Here is a 26,445-nt window from a genome sequence, read left to right as displayed (position 1 = left end):
GGGAAGCCTTTTGACCCCTTGGTGGAACCGGTGCCTGCTTCAGTGCCCGGGGTGGCTGAGGTGTACGATCCTGGTTTGTTCTGCAACTGCAGCTGTGCCCTCTTGGGCTACACCACCTGGATTGCTCTCCTGTGCAGGGCTGGTTTTCCGGGGCCCCGTTCTTACAAAGCGGGAAAAGGGCGAGCAAGAGGCCAGCGCTGGCGTCGGCCGGGCGCCTGGAGGAAGCTCCCGCGGTGGAGGCTGCAGGCGCCCGTCCTTGGGGAGCTGGGCGTTACATGAAGCCCTTCCTGGTTGCCGTTGGCTCCCCAAGGCCGGCGGGGTTCTTGCGGGCTCCTCTTCCCCGCTGTTTTCCCCCTGTGCGCCCAGGTGAGCCGGGCTGGCCTGGTCCAGGGTCCAGTGGGTTGAATTAGCCCTTCCCGGGGATGCTCAACGGGAATCGGGGTTGGCGCCCTCCGCTCTCGGCCCACGACAAGCCATGGGCAGAGCAGGAGGTAACCTGGTTTGAGGGGGGCCGCGCGCAGCCGCACTGGCCCGGCGCTTGGGCAGCCTGCGCACCTGCTGCCGGTGTGGCAGATGGGCGGCGGCCTTGGGGCGGGCGGCGTCATTGGCCGGCCCGCCGCCCGCCCCGCCCCGCCCCGGCTCCGCCAGCGCCCCGCTCGCCTCCGGTGCCGCAGCCCGGCAGGCGCCTCCTCTTGCGCGGCGCCGCTGCTGCTGCTGCTGCTGCTGCGATGCTCCCCCGAGGAGGCAGCCGCTGAAGGATGAGCGCCGCTGCCTGCCGCCGCCCCTGCCCGCTCCCTCCGACGCCGCTGCCACCGGTGCTGCTGCTGCTGCTGCCGCTGCTGCTGCTGCCGCCGCCCGGCGCCTGGGGACTGCTGGCCACCCCTGGCGGTAAGCGCGCCCCGGCCCTTCCCGGGCTGCGGAACATGGGCCAGGGAGCTCCCGTCCCCGCGCTTCCCTGCGGGCGAGGGTTACGGCTCGCATTGCTCCAGCCAGCCGACGCCGGGGGGTGGGGGAGGCGGGGAAGCAAGCACGGCGCTCCCGCAGGCTCTCCCCGCCATCTGGCTCCGGCCTCCCCGCTCCTCTGTCCCGTTTCCTGGCTGTCCTCCCCTTGCAGGCTCCGCCCGGCGTCCTGAGGTGGGGATGATGGACACTATAGTCCAAAGCATGCGGAAGACCGGATGCAGGCTGTCCTTTCCAAAGCCCCCCCCTCCCCGCCTTTATTCCCCCCCCCGCGGGTTGGGTTCTGCTTCCCAAACTTTTTGCCTTAAAACGGGGCTCCCCAGCTGTTGGGGTCCTGATTCCCTCTCCCCTTTTCCTCCTTCTATGTCGGTTGTTGCCCTTTTAGAGGCTTTTGGGGTTCCCGAGCCCCCTCTGGCCACCCTTTCCTGCCCCACAGCAGCCCTGCCTTGATATTCCAGCGGCTGCCCCCTCCCCTCTTCAGAGGTGGTCAGCCAGCCAGTTGCCAGAGAGCTGCGGCCCCCCCCCTTCCCGAAGCATGACATCATTTCTGAAAGCTCTTGGCAACTTTCATCCTCCACCCACCCCACCCCCCCCCCGCCCCAAAATCTCTGGAGAGTTTGTGCTGGAAAATAATCCAGGGGGTGGAGGGGGCTCCTCTGGAGGTTTTGCAGAGGCTGCCCCTCACAGCCAGCTCCTGCAGCCTTGCCTGGGCTTCCCCAGGGCTGAAAAGTGGGGTGTAGCTGCTTGTGTTTGTGGGTGGGGGTGTCTTGTAAAGGATGAGATGGATGGCATGGGGGGGAGGGGATCGTCTCAAGGCACTTTGAACAGCTGATGGGTGAGGCTTCTCTGACTCAGCCGTTGCCCCTTTCTCTCCCCCAGCAATGCTCTTGGGGGGGGGCTGGCAGTTTGGGGGTGGCGGAGTTGGGAAAAGCTGAGAGCAAGAGCTGAGCAAGTTTGGGGGTTACTCCACAAAGGTGACCCCCCACCTTCATCTTCCCCTGCCTGGGAGTTTCAGGATCTCTGCTCTCCGAGTGAGCGTCTCCCTGGCGTGGGTGAGGCTGGGGGCCTCATGGGGCAGAGATGCTTTAGGGGCTCCTGGAGGCAATTCAGCCAATTCAGTTCCTTCTTTCCTGTGCAGTCCATTGTCTGAAGCAGCCTTCCTTTTTTAGACAGGAAACCTTTTTCCTCTCAGGCTGGTTTCCGTTTTGGCCAGCGCTTCCTTTCCCTCCATGAGGGGCTGTTTTGGGATCTTCAAAAAGAGGGTCCTTGACTCCGTTCCCTGGGTGGAAAAATCAAGGCTGCTAGTCCTCTTTGACTCCTTCTTGTCTGACTTGGTCTTGACTCTTAGCCTCCTCAAGCCATCTGCCTTGCAGCTTTCCCAAGATCCCTAAAGTGGATCTCCAAGGGGGTCTGCAGATGGTTTTGGGTGGGTGGGGGCCCTTGGCAGAGTATTGTAGCAAAGTCACCCCTGGATGGGAGAGGGGGGAGGGGGCGGCATGTTATTCCACAGGAACTTTGCAAGCAAGATCAAATAGCTTGAATGGATCGATCCGAAGACGTCTGGATGGTGTGTAAAAACAGGGGGCTTCTTTGGCACTGGGGGCTCGGCCCCATATAGCGCTCTTTCTGGAGAAAGAGAGCCAGGCTTTCAAGGCACCGTCTCTCTTTTCTAGGCAATCACAACCAACACGAACATCCATGTAGGACAGGTGGCAATCCGGGTGGCAGCTTCCCACGGGGAACGTCGATATTTTCCCCAGCGAGTCTCAGAAATGACAGGCTGGCTTTGAATGACGGGTGTTTTTTTCTGCAGGCAGCAGTCTGGAACTCCCCATCCCCCCCATCCCTCCCCCAGGGCACCTGCTGGCTGCTAGGCAGATCTCAGGGCCTGTTTTTTTCCCCCTGCCCTTCGCTTCTCTCTTGCACTGCTGGGTGCTGGAGAGGCCGAGAGAGGCCAGGTTTGGCCTTGGTGAGGTCTTGCTCTAAGCAGACGGTACAAAGGCCAGACTCAGAATGGCTGCTGTGGAACAATCCTGCAGCCGATTTGCAGACGTGCATGAAAACATCCTTCTGGACTTGGAATGGGATAACTTGCCAAGCCAATTCGCTGTGGCCAACTTCCCACGGCCAACTCATTGCTGGACAACTCACCGTGGGAGAAGTCGCTGTGGGACAATTGAACAGTTCTATTTAATTATTTAAAATGGATTTTTAAAATTTGCCATTCCCGTTTCATTCCGTCCCTCCTTTTGCACCCTTTCAATTATTCTATTCCACCGTTTCTTTGATGTTAGTGTAACTCTTCTCCTGCAGTGACTTGTCCTGTGGCGAGTTGGCCACACCAATTGGCTTGGCAAGTGGTCCCATTCTGAGTCCGGAAAGAGGTGAATTGTTCTGGACTGAGCATCCGGGTTGCATCTGAATCCTCGCCTGTATAAAAGGCTTCCTTGTGTTTAAAAAGGCTGTCAGAGAGAAAAGAAGAGACCCAGGAATAGACTAGACTAATTAGAATAGAATAGAATAGAATAGAATAGAATAGAATAGAATAGAATAGAATAGAATAGAATAGAATAGAATAGAATAGAATAGAATTCTTTATTGGCCAAGTGTGATTGGACACACAAGGAATTTGTCTTGGTGCATACGCTCTCAGTGTACATAAAAGTAAAGATACGTTCATCAAGAATCCTAAGGTACAACACTTAATGATAGTCATAGGGTACAAATAAGCAACCAGGAAACAATATCAATATAAACCATAAGGATACAAGCAACAAAGTTGTTACAGTCATACAGCCATAAGTGGAAGGAAATGGGTGGTGGGAATGATGAGAATATTAATAGTAGTGCAGATTTAGTGAATAGTTTGACAGTGTTGAGGGAATTATTTGTTTAGCAGAGTGACGGCCTTCGGGGAAAAACTGTCCTTGTGTCTAGTTGTTCTGGTGTGCAGTGCTCTCCAGCGTCATTTTGAGGGAAGGAGTTGAAACAGTTTATGTCCAGGATGCGAGGGGTCTGTAAATATTTTCTCAGCCCTCTTTTTGACTCGTGCAGTATACAGGTCCTCCATGGAAGGCAGGTTGGTAGCCATTGTTTTTTCTGCAGTTCTGAAGTCTGTGTCTGTCTTGTTGGGTTGCAGAACCAAACCAGACAGTTATGGAGGTGCAGATGACAGACTCAATCATTCCTCTGTAGAACTGGATCAGCAGCTCCTTGGGCAGTTTGAGCTTCCTGAGTTGGTGCAGAAAGAACATTCTTTGTTGTGCTTTTTTGATGACGTTTTGATGTTAGCTGTCCATTTTAGATCTTGCGATATGGTAGAACCTAGAAATTTGAAGGTCTCTACTGTTGATACTGTGTTGTCTATTAAAAGGTAAAAGTATGGAAAGGTTTCTTCTAAATTCTACCACCATTTCTATGGTTTTGAGTGTGTTCAGTTCCAGATTGTTCCGGTCGCACCACGAGGCTAGTCGTTCAACCTCCTGTCTGTATGCGGATTCATCATTGTCTCAAATGAGACCGATCACTGTTGTGTCATCTGCGAACTTCAGTAGTTTAACTGAAGATGGATGGTTAGAGATACAGTCATTGGTATATAGAGAGAAGAGAAATGGGGAGAGCACACAGCCTTGGGGGCCCCCTATTCTAATTGTACAGATACCTGATGTGATTCTGCTTAGCTTCACCTGCTGCTTCCTGTTTGTTAGCAAGCTTATGATCCACTTACAAGGGTGTTCAGGTTTCTTGATGGTGGAGCCCACCTGATGGGTTGTGTCGTTGAGTTAGGGTCTCCGGAGTGCCTTGTGTGGTTAAGAGTCAATCACAGTGATGGAGGAGGGGGTGACAAGAGACCTAGATTAGCTGACAGGCTTGAGTGGCCGCCTGTCCACCTCTGATCTTCAGTTGTGGGGAGAAGGAGTAAAGGTTGTGAGCCATGTGTAGGATGCTGGTGAAGCTGCCAAGAGCACCAACGGGACAGCCTCCTCTACCCTAAAGCCCCCCAGTTATGGGAAATCATAATCCCCATAACCCGATGGCTCTCCCCATCTGTCATCAGCCGACCTGCCTGACCCGCAGCCAAGGGGTCCCACATGCCATCTAGGGCTGTGCAGAAACCTCTCTGTCCGTTTGTGACGTGTCTCATTCGTGAGACGGGAAAAGTTTTCCGACACACAGAAAGTGGGGACAGATGTTTCCTTCTGTCTCTTGGCCGTTGCGTGTGTGCCGACAAACCTGCTTTTCTTGAAATCTTTTCTCTGGAGGTCAAAAGTCTGCAGGCTGGGAAACATTTCCGCGCACACTTGCTGATGATTGACAGGACTCGCACACAAGGGAGGTGTGTGATTGTTTTTCAGGGGCCGGGTGCCAGAGATTGGCAATCTGCTCCGGGCCTTTTGTTGGGCTAAGAGCCCTCGGGCGGGACGCTTTTGCAAAAACACAAGCCGAGCTGGCCAAAGCGGGTGTGGGAAAGGAAGGGACCACCGATGCGCTGCAGACGGAGCCAAGGTCAGCGAAGTGGGGAGGGCCACTTTGGGACTCATCCTGAGCTGAAGCTGATGGTGTTTCTCATGCTCTGTTTTTCTCGCTCTGTCCATTACGGTAATTTCTGGCACGTTTATCCAAATGCCGGACACTATAATGAAAGGACGGTTGTGATTCCCAGGCGTGTTGCAGGACGAAGAGACCCAGATAATTCTCTGCCTTTTGGGAATCATGGGTGATCCGGCTCTGCCCATCCTCTTCCTGGACAGAGGGGATTTTCGGCTGGCAAAGAAGCGACTGAGCTGGGAAGAGGCATCGGGCCCGATGGCCTTGCTCTCTTCATCACATCCTGGTTTGCTGGTTGGGCATAAAACAGAGGCACGAGGTTCCGTCCCAAATGCCAGGGAATTCATTTATTTTAAAAAGTACATTTTGCTCTCCAAAGGTTTGTCGGCAAGGATTTAGGGGTCCTAGGAACTCCTCATGCAAAGGAATCCTAAATATGCAGAGAAGTTTCTTCCCGAAGTTCTTATCCCTTTGCACACGGATGCTGAAGACCAGGCAGCACGGAGGCCTTTCTTGCCCCCTCTGTAGTTACCGGATCTTCTGGAATTATCCTTTAAGCAGACTAAAAAATTCTCCTCCCTTCCTGCCTCCCCCCACACCCCCGCTACAAAGTCCCTATCCCTGCTTCAGAAACCAGTTCTAATCTAGAGTGGAAATTCGGCTCGTATCCATCAACATCCTCTTAGCTGTGTCTGATCTTGGTTTCAAGGACAAAGCCAGGAATAGGGGCCCTTTTTTGGATGGGCTTGTGAGGCATTCAGACAACCAGTTTCAGGAAACGGTGTAGGAAAACATTCGGCGTTTCCGCATTTGCAAAAGAGGTTCGCCTATTTCTGCTAGGAAATTCTTACACGCAAGCTATCCTTCCGGTGTATTTTTGTTCTTGTTTATACCCTCAACTTGAATTCCTGTGAATTCTGGTGCCCTTGCAGAGTTGGGTTCAGTTCTGCAGTTTTGAGCTCACCTCCTGGCAAGGTGGCACCGGCACCCTTGCTGCGGCCCCTTCTGACATGACCTTGTTGTGGTTGCTGATGTTGTGCCTTGGCACAAGTCAATTTTTATTTCTGAGGCCTGGCACGCTTGGAGCTCAGCAGACGGCCCTCTCCCAAGCCTGCTGGCTGCCTCTTCCCCGCCCCCAGCAGCCCCGCTTAATTTGCTAAGGGAGGCAGACCCAGCTGAGGCAGATGGTGGCAGGTGGCTGGAGCATCTGTGGAAGATGGGGAGAGGTCAAGCGATGGAGGGCTTGACCCCCTGCGACTCCCACCAGCAGCAGAGCCCCGAGGCAGGGTGACCTGATCTTCTCAGAGTGCTGGGCGCTTCCCTTGCCTGGGGGCCTCCAGTGGGAAGGACTGGCGTGTCCAAGAAGGCAGAGGTCACGTGAGGTTGCCTATATCCCTGCTGATAGGCGTTGGCTGTGGGACTCTTTGTGCAAATGGTAGAGAACATCTGAATACACACAGCAGAATTTCCAGGAACTGTATGTCTCTAAACCCTTAAAAATGCAGCCAGTTCTGCTGGGATCTCGGAAGGTTTCCTTCCTTCCTTCCTTCCTTCCTTCCTTCCTTCCTTCCTTCCTTCCTTCCTTCCTTCCTTCCTTCCTTCCTTCCTTCCTTCCCCTTCTCTGCCTGGCAGAGAGGCCATCAATAATTCAGAGCTCCCATGTTCCAGGGAGACATTTTGCCACGTTGGCAGCCAGCCTGAAAGCAGGAAACCTTCTGGCGGCCCAGCCCAGAGAACAGCAGGCATGAATGACCCAGAAGGAGAGGCTTTTTCTCAGCGGCTCCTGGAGGATCCATCCTGGGTCAGATGGAGGGGCTCCTTTGCCTGCCCCCCCCACCCCTTTGCAAAAAAGCCTGGAAAGGCCCCGGGGGGGGGGGCTGCCTTTCCCCTGCAGTTTGACACACAGACACACACCCTCCACCGCAAAAAATAATATTTGTTTTATTTTTTTTAGATACTTTTATCTCCTTATTTCAAGGAGATTAAAAACCCCTAAAAATCATAACTGGGGGCAGGGAGAGAAAGGGTGTAAAGGGATTTAGCTTGATGTGCAGGCAATTATTTCAGTTTGCCTTCTTAAGATGATGGGACCAGCGGTGACATCCAGCAGGTTCTGACAGGTTCTGGAGAACTGGTAGCGGAAATTTTGAGTAGTTCGGAGAACCAGCAAATACCACCTCTGGCTGGCCCCAGGAGTGGGGTAGGAATGGAGATTTTACAGCATCCTTCGGCTGCCATACCCACCAAGCCACGCCCACAGAACCGGTAGTAAAAAAATGTGGATTTCACCACTGGATGGGAGCCATGTTTTTGGCCAATGGGAAAACTCCCTCTGAGGGTGTATCTTTGCGATGTGGGGTGGGGGGGAAACGGGGGTAGGGTAGGACTGGACTAGGTTTTAAATTTATATTGATTTTAATTGGTTTTAGTATTTATATCATTTTTAATTAATTTGGCTTTAGAATAAGTTTTTTAATTGTGATCTTAATTTGTATTTATATGTTTTTATTGGCCTGTGAACCGCCCTGAGTCCCTCGGGAGATAGGGCGGTATACAAATTTGATTAAATAAATAAATAAATAAATAAAATAGGGAGCCTCTGGCTGGCAAAGCCACCTGGCACAAAGCAGCAGAAATGACCCAGGGCAGCTCAGCCGCCTCTGAGGTGACCTGAGCTGCCTTATCTTTTGGAGGCAACCATTGGCAGTTGGAGGTTTTCCGGGCACAAGGCGGCTGGTGCGAATGTGGCAAGTGGTAATTGGCACCTGAGAAACGTCCTGGGTGAATGAATGAATGAATGAACATTGAAGGGCCTTTCGCTCCTTCCTTTGATCGCCAGGCTGTCCTGAGGTCGAGATGACCAAAAGGGAATTTCTCTGGGCATCCACCTTGCCTCCTTTGTGATTTGTGGAGTGGGGGAGGAGCTGCCATGGGCAACTGTCTGTTTGCTCAGCCTGAGTAGCTGGCATGTGGGGGGGATGGGGGGGCATTGGGGGGAGGGGTTGGGCCACCTCAAAATAGCTCCTCAACTTCAAAGGCTAAATTTTAAGCGCCCGCCATCTCTGCACAGAACAAAGGATTTTCCCATTCTTAGTGGGGAAGGGGTTTCATTTTGGATCTCTTTCCTCCCCACAAACAATATGCCCCCCCTTCCAGGGTGACTTTTGTCTGCTTTGCCTGCCAGTTGGCTGGAGTCGTTTTATTGCAGCCATTTTTAATCAGTTGGCTCTGCCTTCATAGATGGATCTTTGTGACCTGCAGAAAGTTCTCCAGAGAACCTGCCGAGTTTTGGGGATCCCTACTTGGTGGGGTTCCGTATGTTTGAAGCAGGAGGGGGTGAGGAGGACTTGGCTGAGGACTTCCTGGCCTGCTTGGGACCAACACTTGCCAACCAGCCCTGCTTGACCGGGTCCCTGCCTCTTTCAAGGCCTCAGCGGGGCCCAAGGCAGCACCGGCTCCTGGTGGACAGCTGCCCAAATTGGTTGGTTGGATCCCTTTTAGATTCAAGTCTCATCTTTCAGCCTGTGAAATGCCTTTGTAGGTCCTTCCTTTGGAATCACCTAGGTGGGCACCTCCTCCTCCTCTCCCATTTCTAAAATCAAGAGTTTTATTTCCTCCCTGGCAGGGCTCCCTTGGGCTGATAAGAGGCGGGGTGGGGTGGCCTCCCTGTGTGATCTTTGGGCCGTTTCCTTTTTGAGTTGGGCCGCCTCCCTTCACAGGAAAAGGAGTTGGGGGCTGTCCCTGGTGGTGGTGAGGCAGCTAAGTTTTTGCTTCTGCCCCTGAAGGTGGGAAGAATCGCCCCCCCCCAACCCTTAGAAGGCTGGTGACCCACTGCCAGTGGTTGAAATAACCTCTGCTCAGTCACACCTCGTTTGTTTCCTTGCTTTGCCATTTCTGCTTTATGTAGCCGAGAGTTTTGGTGCAAATTCTGCCTCTTCAAAGGTGCTTCGAACAGGCAGGGCAGAAAGCCCGGCCAGCGGCTGTGTGTGCAGCCCCCAGGGTTCCCGTGTTTGGCTGCTGCGGGCCAAGCTTTGCTGCCGCCAAGCAGTCCGGCTTCCCCGTTGTCGCTGGGCAGGAACTGGGTAGGGAGCCGCCTTTCCTCCAAGTGCCAGTGGAGCAAGGAGAAAAACAAAGTGCTTGGGCGACTCTGTTTACCAACTTTGCCGCCGCTTCCTTGACGAGAAAGAGGTGACCTGAGATGGCAGGCTCTCCCGGCCCCCCTTTCCTGCTTTTCTTCCGAAGCCCAAACCTTCCCTGGCATCCCCTCGGCTACTGTTTCCGTGTGGTTTTGCCAAAGCCACGGAGGGCACACTCTTTGGGCAGCCTCCCTGGGGCCACGGGGAGGGAGGGAGCAGCGGTGGGATTCAAGTAATTTAACAACCAGTTCTCTGTCATAATGATTTCTTCCAACAACCAATTTGCCAAACTGCTCAGAAAGTTAACAACCGGTTCTCCCGAAGTGGTGCGAACTGGCTGAATCCCACCACTGGGAGGGAGGCTCAGGTGAGTTGGCCCCATCGCCAGTCTCTTCCAAGGGACCCTTGGTGTCTTGCTTGGCATTGGGTGGGCAGCCAACGGGTTCCCTGGCATCGGGCGTCTTGGAGGGCTGGATCGCTCGGTGCCTTGAGTAGCTCTGTCCCGTTTTGCTTCTCTGCTCCTGGGTTATCGCTTTGCTTTTGCTTACTTTCCGGGTGGGGACGGGTTATTCTGCACATTCCCCTGCATGAAGGGAGAGGTTTGAATTGTGCCACCTGGTGGCTGAGTTTCCAAATTGAGGACCGAGGAGACTGGAAGAACCCAGGCTGTGGAAGCCCGATTTGCACACACCTGGGATGGGGGGCAATGTTTTTGGGAAGGGGTTGCAGTCCCATGTGGCCCTGTCCAAACAGGCACTGGGAGGCCTCCGTGTGGAAAAGAAGCAACCTTCAACTTTCTACTTTTTGTAGCCCGGAGAACGTGAACTAATTTGCAGGGAGGGAGCCTGGAGGGAGACCTCGCTTGGTGCAGGACAGGCTTGGTCACACCCACAGGTCATTCGGCCCAGTGGTGAAATACAATTTTTTTGGCAAGCGTGTCTTGGCTTGGTGGGTGTGGGTTGGTGGCCATGGCAGGGGAAGGATACTGCAAAATCTCCATTCCCTGCCCACTCCTGAGGGAAGGATATTACAAAATCTCCATTCCCACCCCACTCCTGTGGCCAGCCAGAGGTGGTATTTGCCGGTTCTCCGAACTGCTCAAAATTTCCACTACCGGTTCTCCGGAATATGTCAGAACCTGCTGAATAGCATCCCTGATCCGGCCCCTTGTGCTGGCTGTTTGGGGGTTGCTCATAAGGAAGGGCATCCATCTCGATCTCTCGGCCGGGTCGGGCAGCCAAATGTCACTTGTCTCGGAGTGAGCAAATTTCCTGCCTTTTGAACCGCAGAGCTGTGTCCTCGGCACCTGGACTGCACCCTTCAGCGGCGGAAGGAGTGTCCCCTGGGGTCCCATGCCTGCGGCCCCTGCCTCCCCCAGTTCGTAGAAGACAGAGAGGGACGATGCGTGGCCAGGACAGCAGAGCCCAAAGGTAAGGGGAAGGGGGGGGGCATGAAAGTGGCAGCAAGGTGGCTCTTTTCAACCGAGGTTACAGTGAGCAGAGGGCTGGACTAGAGGACCTCTAAGGCCTCCCCCCCCCAGTGCTGTGGTTCTACAGACCGCAGGGCACGGAGAGTCCTCCCCTGCAGGCTGCCCGTGTTCTGCCTGCCCACCCTCGGGAGGTGAGGAATGGTGTGGGAAGGAAGAGAACAGGCAGCTGGCACAAGGGGGAAGCCCCTTCTGGCGTGACTTGGTGCCAAGCGGCTCCTTTGGCAGACAGATGGTGGGTTACGCAACAGCTCCCTTGCAAAGGGATTGTTTTCTTGGAGGCTTTGGGGCCCCTCGAAGAAGACCCCCCCCTTAAAACTGGGAAGGCCTGAGGTCTCTCTGCAACTTCCCTGCTTGCTGAAATGGTAAGTTTTGTGATTTTTGCTTATTTTGCTGACTGTCTTTCCTGTGGGCCCCTCCCTCCCTCTCCAGGGCGAAGCTCTCTTGTTCCCGAGCTAGAAGAAGAGATTGACTTGGTATCCGATGTGCTCTCCAAGCAGGGGAGGGGGCCTCTGCCCCACGGCCAGGAAGGTACGGCTGCCCCAGGCCCAGGAGGGCCCCCCCCACCTGGCATAGAGCGGGGATGGGGGGACGTCATTCATTTTGTAAGGGGGGCATCTCTCCTTCCTCTTCCTCCTCCCTGTGTGCCAATCAGCCCTTCTTCCTCACGCAGAGAGCCCGGCGTCCTCCGGCCCCCACTCCAGGAAGGGGGCATCAAAGGCAGAGTCCTCGCAGAGTGGCCGGCAGAGATGGCCAGGCACATCGTCTCAGCCCACCACCGAGTCCCCAGTGGAGTCGACCCACATCTCTTCCAATGATGCCCTCGTCCTCGGTGAGCCTCCGGCTACCCCAAGATAAGAATACAGGGGGGGGGAGCAAGACCTCAAGATGCTAGTCCTCAGTTCTAAGATGGTTTGGGAAGGCTGCCTTTGGTAATCCCACATTCAGCGGCAGTCCATCTTTAGGGGAAGGGGGGGTCTTCGACTGCCCTTCCCTCTCCAAGTCTCCCTTGTCCTCCCTTGCAGGCTTGATTGTTGTCTGCACGGCTGCAGGTGTGGCAGCTCTGGTGGTGGCAACGATCTGCTGGTGCAGGTAAGTCCTCTGGGGCTGCTGGGGGGGACCACGGACGTCCTTGGAGTGGCAGCCTTGAGATCCACCCCAGAGCCCTTCATGCTGCCTCCAAATGGAGCCTCCATGGCAGCAGCAGTGTATCAGAGGAAGGTGCTTGGGGTCGGTCGGCCAGCTCTTGTGCTGCTTCCCTCATGGACGCCCTTCTCTCCCCCCCAGGCTGCAGAAGGAGATCCAGCTTGCCCAAAAAGCGGATTATCCAGCAAATAAGCTGCCCCAACTCCCCTCCTATGACAAGCTCTCTGTAAGTGCCCTGCGCGCCCCTTGGCATGGCGTGCCAGGTGGGTGGTGCCCAGTTCTTCAGCCAGCCCTGGCTCTTTGGAGTTGCCTTGCGCCAGGCTTCTCCGTGAGCCTCACTCTGCCTGTTGGCCTCCGCTGGTGGCAGGGAACTCTCTGTGCCCCAGCTGGGCCTGGCTCGTGGGCACCCAGGCCGGGGCCTTCTCTGGGTACACAAGGTGCCAGCTGCTTCGGGGGCACCGTGTTGGCGATGCTTGTTCTGCTTGTATGACATTCTCTGCAGTGTGGGTGTCCCCCCCTTCTTCCTCTTTCCTTCTAGCCTGGCGATCGGAAGCTGGCACAGAGTGCCCAGATGTACCACTACCAGCACCAGAAGCAGCAGATGCTCTCCATGGAAAAGTGCGTCCTTTGTTGCGGTGATGGGCTCTGAGCCCTTCAAGAGGGTCGGGTGTTGACCCCCCTGTGAATTGGGCCCAGAAGCTGGGTGGGAGGCCAGAGGCTCAAGGCTGGCAAGAGCTGGCACCCCAGTCCGCTTCTGTCTCCGCTTAGTTGGGGTACGAGTCTGCTTGTCTGCCGGGGGGCTTCTAAACAGGTTGGCAGTCAGGTAGGTTAGGAACCCTTGGATGAAACAAACCTCTGGCAGCCAGATGTGGAGGTCACCAGCTGGTAGGGATTTGACAGCCAAGCAGCAGCAGGGCCTCTGCCCATTCACCCCTTTTATTCTTGGGGCGCCCCCTGAACGAGCTCTGGTCTGACCTGGGGAGCTCGAGATGCTCGCAGTTCGGCCTGAGGTTTTGAAGCCAAAATCCCAGCTGGTGGGGAGGTTGGCTTGCCATGGGGTGAGCTGCTAAGGGGGCAGGTGAGGCAGGGCGTCTCACTGCATTTGCTCCTCTCCTCCTGGAAATCCATAGGCATAAGGAGGAAGCCAAAGCTCCAGAATCCGTCTCCTCGGACGAAGAGAACGAAGACGGAGACTTCACGGTCTACGAGTGCCCTGGCCTGGCCCCGGTAGGTGTCTCTTTAGGAGGGGAGAGGGCACAGGGCCTCCCCACCAACACCCAGGCTGCCTTGCCCTGTTTCTGAAGGAGGGAGCGGGGCAGACCTCTGGGGTTGATCCAACTCTGGAGCAGGTCAGAGAAACAGGAAGGGGCATCAAAGGCAGAGTCCTCGCAGAGTGGCGGCAGAGATGGCCAGGCACATCGTCTCAGCCCACCACCGAGTCCCCAGTGGAGTCGACCCACATCTCTTCCAATGATGCCCTCGTCCTCGGTGAGCCTCCGGCTACCCCAAGATAAGAATACAGGGGGGGGGAGCAAGACCTCAAGATGCTAGTCCTCAGTTCTAAGATGGTTTGGGAAGGCTGCCTTTGGTAATCCCACATTCAGCGGCAGTCCATCTTTAGGGGAAGGGGGGGTCTTCGACTGCCCTTCCCTCTCCAAGTCTCCCTTGTCCTCCCTTGCAGGCTTGATTGTTGTCTGCACGGCTGCAGGTGTGGCAGCTCTGGTGGTGGCAACGATCTGCTGGTGCAGGTAAGTCCTCTGGGGCTGCTGGGGGGGACCACGGACGTCCTTAGAGTGGCAGCCTTGAGATCCACCCCAGAGCCCTTCATGCTGCCTCCAAATGGAGCCTCCATGGCAGCAGCAGTGTATCAGAGGAAGGTGCTTGGGGTCGGTCGGCCAGCTCTTGTGCTGCTTCCCTCATGGACGCCCTTCTCTCCCCCCCAGGCTGCAGAAGGAGATCCAGCTTGCCCAAAAAGCGGATTATCCAGCAAATAAGCTGCCCCAACTCCCCTCCTATGACAAGCTCTCTGTAAGTGCCCTGCGCGCCCCTTGGCATGGCGTGCCAGGTGGGTGGTGCCCAGTTCTTCAGCCAGCCCTGGCTCTTTGGAGTTGCCTTGCGCCAGGCTTCTCCGTGAGCCTCACTCTGCCTGTTGGCCTCCGCTGGTGGCAGGGAACTCTCTGTGCCCCAGCTGGGCCTGGCTCGTGGGCACCCAGGCCGGGGCCTTCTCTGGGTACACAAGGTGCCAGCTGCTTCGGGGGCACCATGTTGGCGATGCTTGTTCTGCTTGTATGACATTCTCTGCAGTGTGGGTGTCCCCCCCTTCTTCCTCTTTCCTTCTAGCCTGGCGATCGGAAGCTGGCACAGAGTGCCCAGATGTACCACTACCAGCACCAGAAGCAGCAGATGCTCTCCATGGAAAAGTGCGTCCTTTGTTGCGGTGATGGGCTCTGAGCCCTTCAAGAGGGTCGGGTGTTGACCCCCCTGTGAATTGGGCCCAGAAGCTGGGTGGGAGGCCAGAGGCTCAAGGCTGGCAAGAGCTGGCACCCCAGTCCGCTTCTGTCTCCGCTTAGTTGGGGCACGAGTCTGCTTGTCTGCCGGGGGGCTTCTAAACAGGTTGGCAGTCAGGTAGGTTAGGAACCCTTGGATGAAACAAACCTCTGGCAGCCAGATGTGGAGGTCACCAGCTGGTAGGGATTTGACAGCCAAGCAGCAGCAGGGCCTCTGCCCATTCACCCCTTTTATTCTTGGGGCGCCCCCTGAACGAGCTCTGGTCTGACCTGGGGAGCTCGAGATGCTCGCAGTTCGGCCTGAGGTTTTGAAGCCAAAATCCCAGCTGGTGGGGAGGTTGGCTTGCCATGGGGTGAGCTGCTAAGGGGGCAGGTGAGGCAGGGCGTCTCACTGCATTTGCTCCTCTCCTCCTGGAAATCCATAGGCATAAGGAGGAAGCCAAAGCTCCAGAATCCGTCTCCTCGGACGAAGAGAACGAAGACGGAGACTTCACGGTCTACGAGTGCCCTGGCCTGGCCCCGGTAGGTGTCTCTTTAGGAGGGGAGAGGGCACAGGGCCTCCCCCCCAACACCCAGGCTGCCTTGCCCTGTTTCTGAAGGAGAGAGCGGGGCAGACCTCTGGGGCTGATCCAACTCTGGAGCAGGTCAGAGAAACAGGAAGGGCAACGGCTTCCAGGGGGTTCATTTTCCGCCCATGGGGAGCCCGGTTCCCACAGGCTGTGGAGCTGCCCTGCAGGGCCCCCAGTGCAGCGGTGAAATCCAGCCAGTTTTATCTGGGTCATGCGAACTGGTAGCGCCAGTGGTGGGAGGCTCCGCCTACCCGCTGGGACATCATTACATTCCACTTTTGACCCTCTGCACATGGGCAGAACGCTCTGTGCATGTGCAGAAGAGGCGCATGCGGGCGTAGCAAGCAAGCTTGCTCACGCTCCCGAACTGGTAGCGAAAGTACTGTAAGTGCATTTCACCACCGCCCCAGTGCCCAGAGCGCCATGCTCCCTCCCTGCCCTGGCTGGGCAGTGCCATGCTGGGCAGGCAGGTGAGTGTGTGACAGTTGCGTCTCTCTCGTTCTTCCTTGCTGGCGGCTGCAGACTGGAGAGATGGAAGTGAAAAACCCCCTTTTTGACGACTCCACTCTGCCCCCAAAGTTGCACCCCTGACCAGGAACTGTGGACTGTGTGCAGGACCTGCCCGAGGGCCGCCTGACCAACGGCTCTCCTCTGCCCTCCTCCGCAAATTCTTGGCTGAAATAAATCCGCCTTCTGGCAACTCGCTGCTTCTGCTCGGCTTGGCGTTCCCCCTGCACCGGCCTTTCTTCCACCCGGCTCCCGGATGTCGGCGAAGAACCTTTGTGGACTGTCTGGACTCGGGAGGGAAGAGGAGGGGGCCCCAGAGGCCTGGCTTGCCACCTCCTGCTCCCACAACCCCTGCCAGCCTCGGGCACGGCAAGACCCGCCTTGCAAAAATCAGAGTGGGAGGGCTTCCCTTTTCTTTCCTTGTTTTGCAGCCCCCGAGGTTAAAACAATGGGGCTGGGGAGCCCTTGATGCTCGAGGCTTCTTCCTTTGGGAGGGGGCTGCAGCTTCAAGAGAGAGGAAGTCTTCTGACAGGCCCTTCCCCGCTCAGCCAGTTGAGACGCCTTGGAAAAGCGGTCCACGTGCCCATTTAACAGGTGGGAACCGGAGGCAGACTGAGGCTGGAAAAAGTGCGTCTCCCAGGTGTAGTAAGTCCTGATCCATTTCACACCGTTTTTAGCACTTTTTCAAAGGAACTGAATTTTGAGGCTGCTGAGGGTTCATTTGAAGCCTTTGTGAGCAAAGTTTTAGTTCTCAGAATTTCAAGGGGAAGGAATGTTACAAAACAGCCTTAAGGGCTGCAGGGTGACCTCTTGGGGAGCTGGAGTGACCCCCGGAGCTTCTCCCGTTGGGACCCCTGGTTTCCCCGCTTAGCTCTCTCTGGCTGTGCCCACTGTTCTTGCCAGTGTGATGCCCCCTCCTCGCCCTGGCCTGGCAGGCAGGGAGGCGACATATGTTCTGACTCGTTGGGCATTTCTGAGGAATTCATAGCTGTCTGCCAGACTGATTGACCAAGAGCTGGGATGGCATGGAGCTAAGTTTTCTTTTCTTTTTAATTGCAACCAAATCTGGAATGTTGATTTTCTTCATACCAAATTCGGGTTTCCGAAGTATTTCTGAATTCTGCTATTCAATGGGATGGGTATTTAAGGAAGAAGAATGCGGTTGTTGGTCACCTGTGTTGCTTTCAGAAGACACGATGTTCCAAGCATTTGAACTCTCCCCCCCCCAAGAACTGTGGGGAGGGGATGGGAAGTGTTGGAGAGGGTGAGTTGTGTTAGACAGCCATCAAGGCTGATTCCTACCCGTCTTTGCGAATCCAAAGAGATTCATGAACCACCTGGGTAGCTGTAGCCTATTTCTCCTTGCTCCTGCTGTGAGGTCTAGAAACTTGATGGAAAACAATAGAAGGAAAACAAGGTCCCCTGCTCACATGCATAAGTGAAGTTTGGAAAAGGGGCATTTGCATATGCAGTTGGACTATGGGGTTGTGATGCAATTCACAAGTTTTGGAAGTTTGCACCTTGCTAGGTAGGGGTGAGTTTGCAGGGCAGAGGGTGGATATTTTATTTTATTTTGGAGAGGTTTGCCAAACCGTGTTTGGGGTGCATTAGAGTTGCATCAGGACCCGTCCAGTCCCCTCCCCCCCCCGCACCTGTATGAGTTTTTGCAAAGGTTGCCCCTGCTTCCCATCAGGGTCTCATCTTGGGCCTGAAGCTGCAGCCAGAGGGGCTCCCAAGCCTCCGTCTGCTGGGCCCCTCAGCTGGGGCTCCCCTACCTGATTCAGAAGAGTCTTTTGTGGGGGGGGGGTTAGGGGCTGCTCTGGCTGAGTGACCATCTTTCTAAGCAGAGAGGAAAACTCCTGCACTGCAGGACGGATAGTATCAGGGCTGTTTCCAAAGCAGCTTTGGGGGCGGGGTGTGTGTGTGTGGAGACCCCTCTGCGTTCATTCTCCTGTTTTTGAGTTTGCACAGCACTTTTGCACTTATCCCGCTGAGTAGTTTACTCCTTACTTTTGTATTCTTTCCAAAGAGGAAGCTGCACACAAGGGAAAGAGACCCGAACCCGGAGCTCTAAGCTCCTCAGCCCTGCTCCGGGTAGGGGGCTGTTGGTGCCCCCGGAGCTGCCAGCTCTTAGACCCCCAGAAGCAATGACGGGCTGGAGTGGGGGGGGGGGAGAGAATGCCACACTGGGATGGTTTATTTTTTCTTTCTTGTTTTGTTGTTTTTGTTTCCAGACCTGTATGGACTGTGTTTAATAAATTTTATTAAATGACCAATTCTCAAGCTATATCTTTGATGCTTCTTTGATGCCCTTCGGTTTTAAGTGACATGTCTGTCCCCGCAGCCTCTATCCTTGGGGGGCCCGTGGCCCTGTTGGTTTGGTCTCCTAATTATTCTGGGTCTGAGAATATCCGGGAAGTAGTTAGAGAAACGGAGATAAGTCTCAATAACCGAAGGGGCTCCCAGCCTCCCTCCTGTGGAGTGTTTAATATTCTTTGGCAGGATGTGACAAGTACCAAGGGGCTCATCTAAAGGCAGACTCTTTGGGGAAGGCACACAGGCTGATTCTCCAAGATGGCTCCGATCCCATCCAGGCCTGCAGGGTAGAGGCCAGCGCTATGGCCAGCGGTCACTCTGCCTCCCCTCCCCCAATGCGCCAGGCGAATCGGCTACCTAGCTCAGCCCTCCTGCTTTGAAATGGGACAACGTGCTATAGCCAACTCACTGTGGCGAACTCTCTACGGCCAACTCGCTACTGGACAAATTCTCACGGCCAATTTGCCACAGGCCAGCTCGCTGCAGGACCATTTACCAATTCTATTTCCTTATTTAAAATAAATTTAAAAAATATTTTAATTTTTGCCATTCCCATTTCATTCTGTCCCCCCTGTTGCATCCTTTTGTTTAATGATTCTATTCCACCATTTCTTTCATATTAGTGTCACTCTTGTCCTGCAGAGAGTTTTCCTGTGGCGAGGTTGCTGTGCCGAGCTGTCCCACAACAAACAGTGTTTAAAAGTAATAGTAACTACATAGTATTTATGTAGTTACTTACCAAGCACATCTAAATTATATGGAAGTAACCAAAATATTTTGAGAATCCCCAAGGCACGTGACAACTTTTGAGAACACCTAATGTTTGGAAAGTTGAAAAATTTGACCCTCCCTAGACTCCTGCAGAGTTGGCCGTGGCGAGTTGGCTGTGGCAAATTGTCACAGGCCCTTCCTGCTTGGCTGCTGCTCGCCCACCAACGGGATGAAGGATGGGCCGAAGTCGAAGGACCCCCTCCCCAAGGGTGCCCAGAGGATGGGTGTCTCCCTGGTGCTGTAACCGCTACACCCCCTGGCCCCCTGCTCAAGATATTGCGCAAGTGATAATCCCATCCTGACTTTGCAAGTAAATTGCACCCTGCACATATTTGGAGGAACATAATTTACTATTAAGGGGGTTCTTTTCTTAAATAGGAAAAGAATATTCAAGCAATCCGATTAAACATTCAGGCAATTCAAGTTAGGATTGGAGCGATGCTCGGTGGTGATGAAAGAATGAATTATTTTGGCCCTGTAGAGGCTGAAAGATCTAAGAGGAAGGAAGGAGATTTATAGCAGCAACACCACCCTTGGGTGTCAAGTGGTCTGCCGGAGGGGCTCACAGGCCTTTCTGGACCCCAGCCTCTGCTCCTAAAGGTCCTTTTTTTAAGTGCTCCTAGCAATTGCCCTGTTAATCTTCAGTTTAGATTGTCATTTAAATTCTTCCAAGGTAGCATATTGCATGGGGATTTTCTCCCCCCTCACCCACATCCCATCTCTGCAAAGTAGGTCAGTATAGGATTAGGATTAGCTGAGCTCTTTTAGACTGGGGGCGGGGAATGGGAGGGAAAGTTGGGGAAATTAAAAATGTCAGGGGCTTCCAACTTGGCACTGGGTTCAGTCCAGCAGTTTCAGTAGAATGAATGGGGATCAATTCCGTAGGGATCCAGTGGGACCGCTAGAGGGAGCTGATGGCCACATGAGGCTGGCACCGGATTGGCACTGTGCCGAGAAAGGGCCAGATTTCACCAGAGGCAGAATTAAAAGGATGTTAAGTGATGTTCACAGGAAGTGGGGAGCACTTGTGACTTGGAGGCCTGAGGGAGGACCAAGATCCAGTCTGGGGCAGCCAGCACTGTGGCCAGCGATCACACTGCCTCCCCTCACCCATTAGGCCAGGCAAACTGGCTATCTAGCTCAGCCATCCTGCTTGGCAACTGCTCACCCACCACCGGGCGAAGGCTGAGGCCGAAGTGAGGCACTCGCTCCCAAGGGTTCCCAGAGGTTGGGTGTCTCCCTGCTGGTGACCTGGCGCCGTAACCACTGCACTCACTGGCCCCTTGCTCAAGACAAGGAGGGGTACTGAGGTTTCTAGCTTCCTTTCCTGCCAGAGTCACTTGGGTAAACAGGAAAGGGTTTAAGGTCAGGCTGATGTTCTGCTTCGCATCTTTCTCTGCCCCTGGAATGGCTTTCTTCTCAGCTGCTGTCTTCCCATGTGGCAGTCCATGTGGGTTCAACTACAAATCCCATCATCCATCCCAGACTGGATGGTGCTGGGGGACAGACTGTGCTGGGGGAGTGGAAAAGAAGCGAAGCTTGACGAGCCCTTGAGCAAAGAAGGAAGGAAGAAAAGGAAGTTGAAGGAAAGAGAACAAAAGAATTGAACCCTGTAATAAGAAGGGAGGGTAATTGGGGAAAGGAGGTGCCCCATGGGTGGGCCCTGGTGCAAATGTAGGGCCCCTTACTATGGGGTCAGTGCCAGAGATGGGCAGCTCTGGAGCAGGAGAGGAGCCACGGGTGGTCTGGCTGCCCCAGGGGCATTCCTGGCTTTAGCAGCAGATGCTGCTAGTAATCCCAGTACCAGCGCTTCAGGTCCGGGTAGAGCTTTTTCGGGGGCAAGCGGGGGTACTGCTGGCAGATGGAGCAGAAACGTTCCCGCCAGTCCTGGTGGAGTCTGATCGTGTAGTTCCGCTTCCAAGCAAAGAAGCTCCGGTAGTGACTTTCGTTCATGGTGGTCAAGAAAGTGGCCAGGTCCTTGGCTGAGCTGAAGTCGTCCACGTGGATAAAGGAGTTGGCGGGGATGAACTGCTGGTAGTTGGCACGGGAGGGTCCCAGGACGATGGGCACGGAGCCGGCGAGGAAGGCGTTCCTCCACAACTTCTCTGTGATGTAGTCCCGGTGGATGGAGTTCTCGAAGGCCAGATAGAACCTGTACTTGGAGATGGTTGGCAGCAAACAGTCTGGGCACAGCAGCTTCCTGTTGGCCTTCCCGAACACGTCGATTCTGAGGTGCCTGGAGAGGCTGTGGTACATCGCTGCCCTGGCTTGGGAGTCATGATAATTGCTGATCACCCAGGACACTAAGCCGGTTTTCTCTGGGATCTCCACCACATCCAGCGAGTGAGGCACCAGCTCCCCATAGGGGAAGAAGAGGTCAGCGTCTCGCCTGTATGAGAGGACCCAGTTCCATTCCTTCCCCGTCCAGCCCTCCAGGGCTTTGGTGTTGCTTGGAGACTCCAGGGAGACCCAAACCCACTTTTGCCCAGGGTGGGCCTTGGATGGCAGAAGGTACCGTCTTTCGTACTGGAGTTCCCAGTGATGGAACACCACAACGTCCGCTTGGCTGAACAGGTGGCGGTTTGTGGTCAGTTGGCAGCCCGTGATGCCATAGAGCCTGGAGCAAACATCACCGGTCAGGTCCGTGGCTGCCCCAAAGGGCCAGCTCCAGATCAGGAGGGTCAAGGTGCTGTTCTGCCTTGGAAATCTTGGAGGGTTATCAGACAGCTTGAAGAGAAGCGGGGCATTCCAGAACAGGATGATGCCAAGGAGAGACGCACCCGCCCAGAACTTTGCCATGGGGGCCATCAGGTGGAAAAATGACCAGAAACACAGCTGCTGCTTTCTGTTAGGAGCTGGCTTGGGGAACTGCGGTTGCTCAGCCCTCTTCCTTCCTCGGTGCCAACAGTTCTCGGAGCTGCAAAGAAAGGCAGAAGAGGTTAGGATGCTCAAAGGATTGCAAAATATCCCCTATTGCATTAAAGGAAATACGGAGCAGCTCGGAAGTCTCTTGTTCTGGCCCTTCTTTGACCTGAGGAGGCCAGGAATTTATGAAGCCTTAGCCTGATGCAAAGGAAGTTGCTGAGATCGGAGTCTTGGGAATTGTTGAAGTTGGAAGGGATGGATGAGACTGCAAAACCTTTTGGCTTTAGCAGTGCCACCACCATCTGCAGTGATGCTTCAGTGTTACTGCACACCAACTAGGTCACTGTGGGGTGTGCAGCCTGCTATGCCTTTGGAAAATATGTAGCATTGTGATGCATGTAATATTTCATCAACTATATTTCTGTCTTGCATTTGGCTGCAAGCAAACGGAATCTCTCTCTATCCCCATCCCCTCTGCTGCCTCAGATCGCTTAAGCCAAAACTCAAGATGAGATAGTTTCTGTGTATTAGTGTACACAGAGAAGGGGGTGTCTGAGGGACATAAAAACAGCACAGAGAACAAGGAAGAGACCCCCCACCCAGTTCTGGAGAAAACCTCAGTTCCTTTTTCCTACAACCTTCCCATTATCTATCATCCAAACCAACATTAAAATCTGGCGGAGTTAATATCACATTATTTGGGAGAGGGTTAGAAAATTGAGTGATTTTTTTTAAAGGTCAGCGGGATGTAACTGTGGTATTTTGTGGATGTTTTGATCTGAATTGCTTTTACTCAGCCAGATTTTGATCTGGAGGAAAGTTGTTCCTGGAAGTTAAATAGAGAGAGAAAATCACAATACCCGAAAGCAGGGAAACTTTAGGCTGTCCATGAAGTGAGGAGTGGGAGGGGTTTTCTATTCTGGAAAAGGAGTTTGTGAGAGGTATCTGAGCAGAACTCTTATTAACAAGATATCTGACAGATAGTCATACTAATTATGCAGACTGGCTCCTTTAGTTGATAAGATTTTCTGTTTTCATTTGCATTCCCTCCCTACACATTCTATTTTTGGCTTAAATAGTCATATTTTTGCATGCTGTGCGCTTCTATCTAAATGCAGTACAAAGAAAACAAATGCATAGTGCGGGGTAAACAATGATCAAACTTGAACAATGTAATAATCAGTTTAGGACATTCTGCCTTAATTTAACTGGCATCAAATCCTGCACTGAAAAGAGAAACTTTTAGATTCATAAAGATCCTATGGAGAAAAAAACACAAATGTTTTAAGGACCTTTAAAAACCTTAAAATATCAGTCTCCAAGCAAAGTTGCAGGGAGCCGATTCTGAAGCTAGATGAGAAATGTTTGAAGCCTGCTGTAGTCCTTCTAACCCCAACAGCAACACAGATTGTACAAAATAAGACGAATCGCTGGGCAAGGAACGGAGGACTCTGCCCAAAGTGGCAGAGGCTGGCTCCCTTGCCGAGCAAGGATTGAAGAGGAAGAGAAGGGCCGTTTCAAGCATCAGGGATGCCAAGTTGATTCAAATCCAGTTTGAAAGATTTGCTGCTTTAAAAAATGCTTTCTTGGTTTGGTTTGAATGCCCAAGTGCAGCAGACAGTCAGGGGCAGCTGGGTCGCTGCTATGATTAAGAATCAGATTTTAGTCAGGAGCCTGGAAAGCATCTGGACTGGGACTTCCCTCAAGGGTGCTCAAGATGGTTGCTTGAAGTCTTGCAAACTATCTATCGAACATCTCTATGTTTTTCTCTGCTGCTGATGCAAACAGATGCCAACCCACCGCATTTGCGTATGCCACCCACTCCTCCCGACAGGAACCGGCTCTCAGTGCCTCACAACACAAAACACAATAAAAAGCATCTCAGCAATAAAGCTCATAAAGACCACAACCACCCTTGAGGGGTCTTCGTCTCCTCTCCCTCTTTGGGGCAGAACTGTTTAAGCCCTTGTCTGAAGGCACATTGGAGGGCACACGGCTGCAAAGGGAGGGGGCTGCTCCAGAACCTCCAGGGTTGAAATACGGGTGGCCCTGAGAAGAAAATGTGTCTCTGCATCCCTGAATTCAGATGCCTGCAGGTTTTTCACCTCCCCCACCCCAAAAGCTGTGGATCCCCAAGGACAGATTAAACCAAAACAGGAAATGATGGCAGAAATTCATAATGAGCTTGGTTAATAAGAAGAAAATATGAGGCAAGCAGACAACACAGACCATATCTTCTGAGTAAACTTTAGTAATCTTATGAGTTGGTACCACTGAGTTGGTCAAAACTGGTTTGTCAGAGGGAAAAACCAACACTGAATGCAGATTGCGTTGTGTAACCTGGCTTGGCTGTTCAGTCAACTGCATCAAATTTAGTATAATGAAATTTACGTGTACCTGTGTGTGCATGGATTTACTGCATTCATCTATATTTCATTATTCTGTTTCTTCCTCCTTTTGGAAGGTGCCCAATGTGTGTGGTTCATTTATTCCTAATAAAAGTGCATTTTGTTAACTTTCTCCAGCTTCTCAGATGGTTCGCTTGAGACATTTCATGGGCACCAGGCGATGTAGCTGCTTCTAGTAATTCTGAAAGTGCCCTGAGTTTAAGGAAGCCGAGTTTTCATATCCTTCCAGCAACTAAAATCAGTGTTCGTCTAACTGGCACATCAAACAAAACTATTTTCATTAAACGTATTTCAGGAAATAAAATGAGAAAATAACAAGAGTTTGCGTCAATGGTGGGCAACGAACAGTACATCCTTATTGAAATGCAGACTGAAAACTGCAATATGGGATTAGCCTTGAAATAGTGAAAATGAATTTAATTTTAATCTTAATTTTAAAATACAAACGGGATTGGATTGAGAGAAATTTATTCGTGTCTGTGCCCAGAGAGTTAAATTTTAGATTTTTAAAATACTAATTAGGATGGGTTTTTAAAAAAAATATAGCCCTTCCAAAATTTAAAAATGAAATTGTTGCTACTTCAGCTAAAACATCTGAATTTGAACATACTGAATTTGAAATCTATTCTTATAAGGTCTGTTTGGGAACGGGTGGTAGCAGCAGGTGGCAAAGAGCTGTAGGAGGAGAATTTTTGTCAGAATGGTTAAGTGGGAAGGAGAAAAGGTAGAGGAAACTCAATGGAAGTTATTTTTTTTTAAAAAAGGCATTCATTTTGTTTCATTTCAATACTTAATCGTGATCAGAAATTGCCCCTCTCTATAAGGCTTCTTTTATCAACTTGCACAGAGCTGCCCAGGTATTGCTGAGAGTTGGGTGGCATGAAAGTTTAGTGACTGTATTTTATTTATCATAAATCAGGACCATTTAAAACTCCTGTCCAAATTATACAGATTTATCTATTGATCGAAAACTAGCGTGAACATAGGCTGTGACCGGACAGAGAGAGAGAGAGGGAAATGTTTACTCTAAATAATAACCAATACTTTTCTAAAGCACCGTTCGTTCTGTTTCGCCTTTGCTCAGGGCCCCCTGGCAATGCCCGCTATAAATGGCATAAATGAACAGCCTGGCCATAAATGGTATACATGAACTTACCGCTGCCGCCCTGGTTCTGCCCCGGAGGAGAGCTCTTGCTTTGAAAGACCGATCTGAGCGGAGGCGGAAGGCAGAAGAGGCGCTTGTGGTCTCCCCTGCTTTTCAACAGAAAGACAACCGCTGGCACTTTTCACACCTTGGTCAGGCTCAGACAGCTGTATTGCGGGAAGCTTCCCTCTTGCCCCAAACCGCATCTGGGACAACGGCCTCAACGGCTGAGCCGGGCTCCGACTCTGCCGGAGGGGAGGGTGCAGCTGGGTCCCCTGCAGGAGGAGCTTCCCCTTGGGTGAACCCTTCCCCCACATCTCCCCTTCAAAAGGGGCCATTCTCCTGGGTAAATCCCTGCCACCAGACCTGGCATAAGCCGTTGCTTAGCTTGCCTCTGGAAGGAGATCCAGGGGCCTGAAGGCAAAAAAAAAAAAAAAAGGGAACTGAGCTAGCGGTGGCCCAGCTGAGTGCCAGCTGCAGGCCTGGCTTTGGCACCGGCCACCTGGCACACAGGGGCAACTCTCCGGCTGCCCCCAACAGCCCAGGGTTTTGCTTCCACAAAAGTCTTAAATTTCCGCTGCCTTTTTCACCTCCCCTCCACCTCCTTGACTTCAGCTGGTTCCTGAAATGGCCTTCATCTCGCATTCTGGTATCTTTTGTCACGCTGGGCGGGGATGATGGAAGGTGTAGTCAGGCCAAAGGTCTTGAGGTGAGCGCAACAGGTGGTCTCAGTAGCTGCATTTCCCCCCCACCCGGGGTCTCCTTTGGGGTTCACAGCCCCAGGAAAGGACCTGGCAGGGAACTGGGCAGCCGGTGTCAGAGACACAAACCAATTTTTATAGAATATTTAATAATTTAGGTAAACAAGAGAGTCCTCAGGTGACTCAACAGAGCAGGGACCTCATGAGGGAAGCCACAGGGAGCACAGGAAAAAAAAGGCGGGAAAGAAGGAAACGCCCCCTGTCACTCAGCAACCAATCAGAGCTCACGCAGCGGCCGGCTCTCTTCCACCAATTGGCTGCCGCCCTTGTCTTCTTAGTCCTCGTCCAGCCCTTCTTCACCTGTCCAGCTGTTAAATTTTA

General features: G+C 53.1%; 2 protein-coding genes across 2 annotated transcripts; one reads left to right on the top strand and one right to left on the bottom strand.

Annotated features, from left to right (window-relative positions):
- The first annotated feature begins 622 nt into the window (after positions 1 to 622).
- NPDC1 (neural proliferation, differentiation and control 1) lies at positions 623 to 18,146 on the top strand. Its single transcript, XM_058159536.1, has 14 exons — positions 623 to 888; positions 10,934 to 11,074; positions 11,563 to 11,661; positions 11,804 to 11,962; positions 12,156 to 12,222; positions 12,418 to 12,502; positions 12,815 to 12,894; positions 13,407 to 13,530; positions 13,626 to 13,764; positions 13,958 to 14,024; positions 14,220 to 14,304; positions 14,617 to 14,696; positions 15,209 to 15,305; positions 15,875 to 18,146. The coding sequence occupies exons 1-14, from the start codon at positions 759 to 761 to the stop codon at positions 15,941 to 15,943; spliced, it is 1,422 nt and encodes a 473-aa protein (XP_058015519.1). The 5' UTR covers positions 623 to 758; the 3' UTR covers positions 15,944 to 18,146.
- A 1-nt stretch (position 18,147) lies between these two features.
- Positions 18,148 to 26,429, bottom strand: FUT7 (fucosyltransferase 7). Its single transcript, XM_058158932.1, has 2 exons — positions 25,376 to 26,429; positions 18,148 to 21,863 (listed from the first exon to the last, which is right to left on the bottom strand). Exons 1-2 carry the CDS (start codon positions 25,699 to 25,701, stop codon positions 20,735 to 20,737), a joined length of 1,455 nt encoding a protein of 484 aa, XP_058014915.1. The 5' UTR covers positions 25,702 to 26,429; the 3' UTR covers positions 18,148 to 20,734.
- Positions 26,430 to 26,445: the final 16 nt, after the last annotated feature.

Source organism: Ahaetulla prasina, chromosome 16, assembly GCF_028640845.1.
Source record: "Ahaetulla prasina isolate Xishuangbanna chromosome 16, ASM2864084v1, whole genome shotgun sequence".
NCBI lineage: Eukaryota > Metazoa > Chordata > Lepidosauria > Squamata > Colubridae > Ahaetulla > Ahaetulla prasina.
Note: the sequence above shows the minus strand (reverse complement) of the source record. Positions and strands in the feature narration are given on the sequence as shown.

Bases quoted from the DNA above. Each gene is read 5' to 3' on its own strand.
- NPDC1 (XM_058159536.1), top strand. From the start codon at position 759: ATGAGCGCCGCTGCCTGCCGCCGCCCCTGCCCGCTCCCTCCGACGCCG. The intron at 14,305-14,616 runs GTAAGTGCCCTG...CTTTCCTTCTAG, and splicing joins CCTCCTATGACAAGCTCTCT to CCTGGCGATCGGAAGCTGGC. The intron at 14,697-15,208 runs GTGCGTCCTTTG...GGAAATCCATAG, and splicing joins CAGATGCTCTCCATGGAAAA to GCATAAGGAGGAAGCCAAAG.
- FUT7 (XM_058158932.1), bottom strand. From the start codon at position 25,701: ATGGCCCCTTTTGAAGGGGAGATGTGGGGGAAGGGTTCACCCAAGGGG. The intron at 21,864-25,375 runs GTAAGTTCATGT...CTTTCTTTGCAG, and splicing joins GCAGAACCAGGGCGGCAGCG to CTCCGAGAACTGTTGGCACC.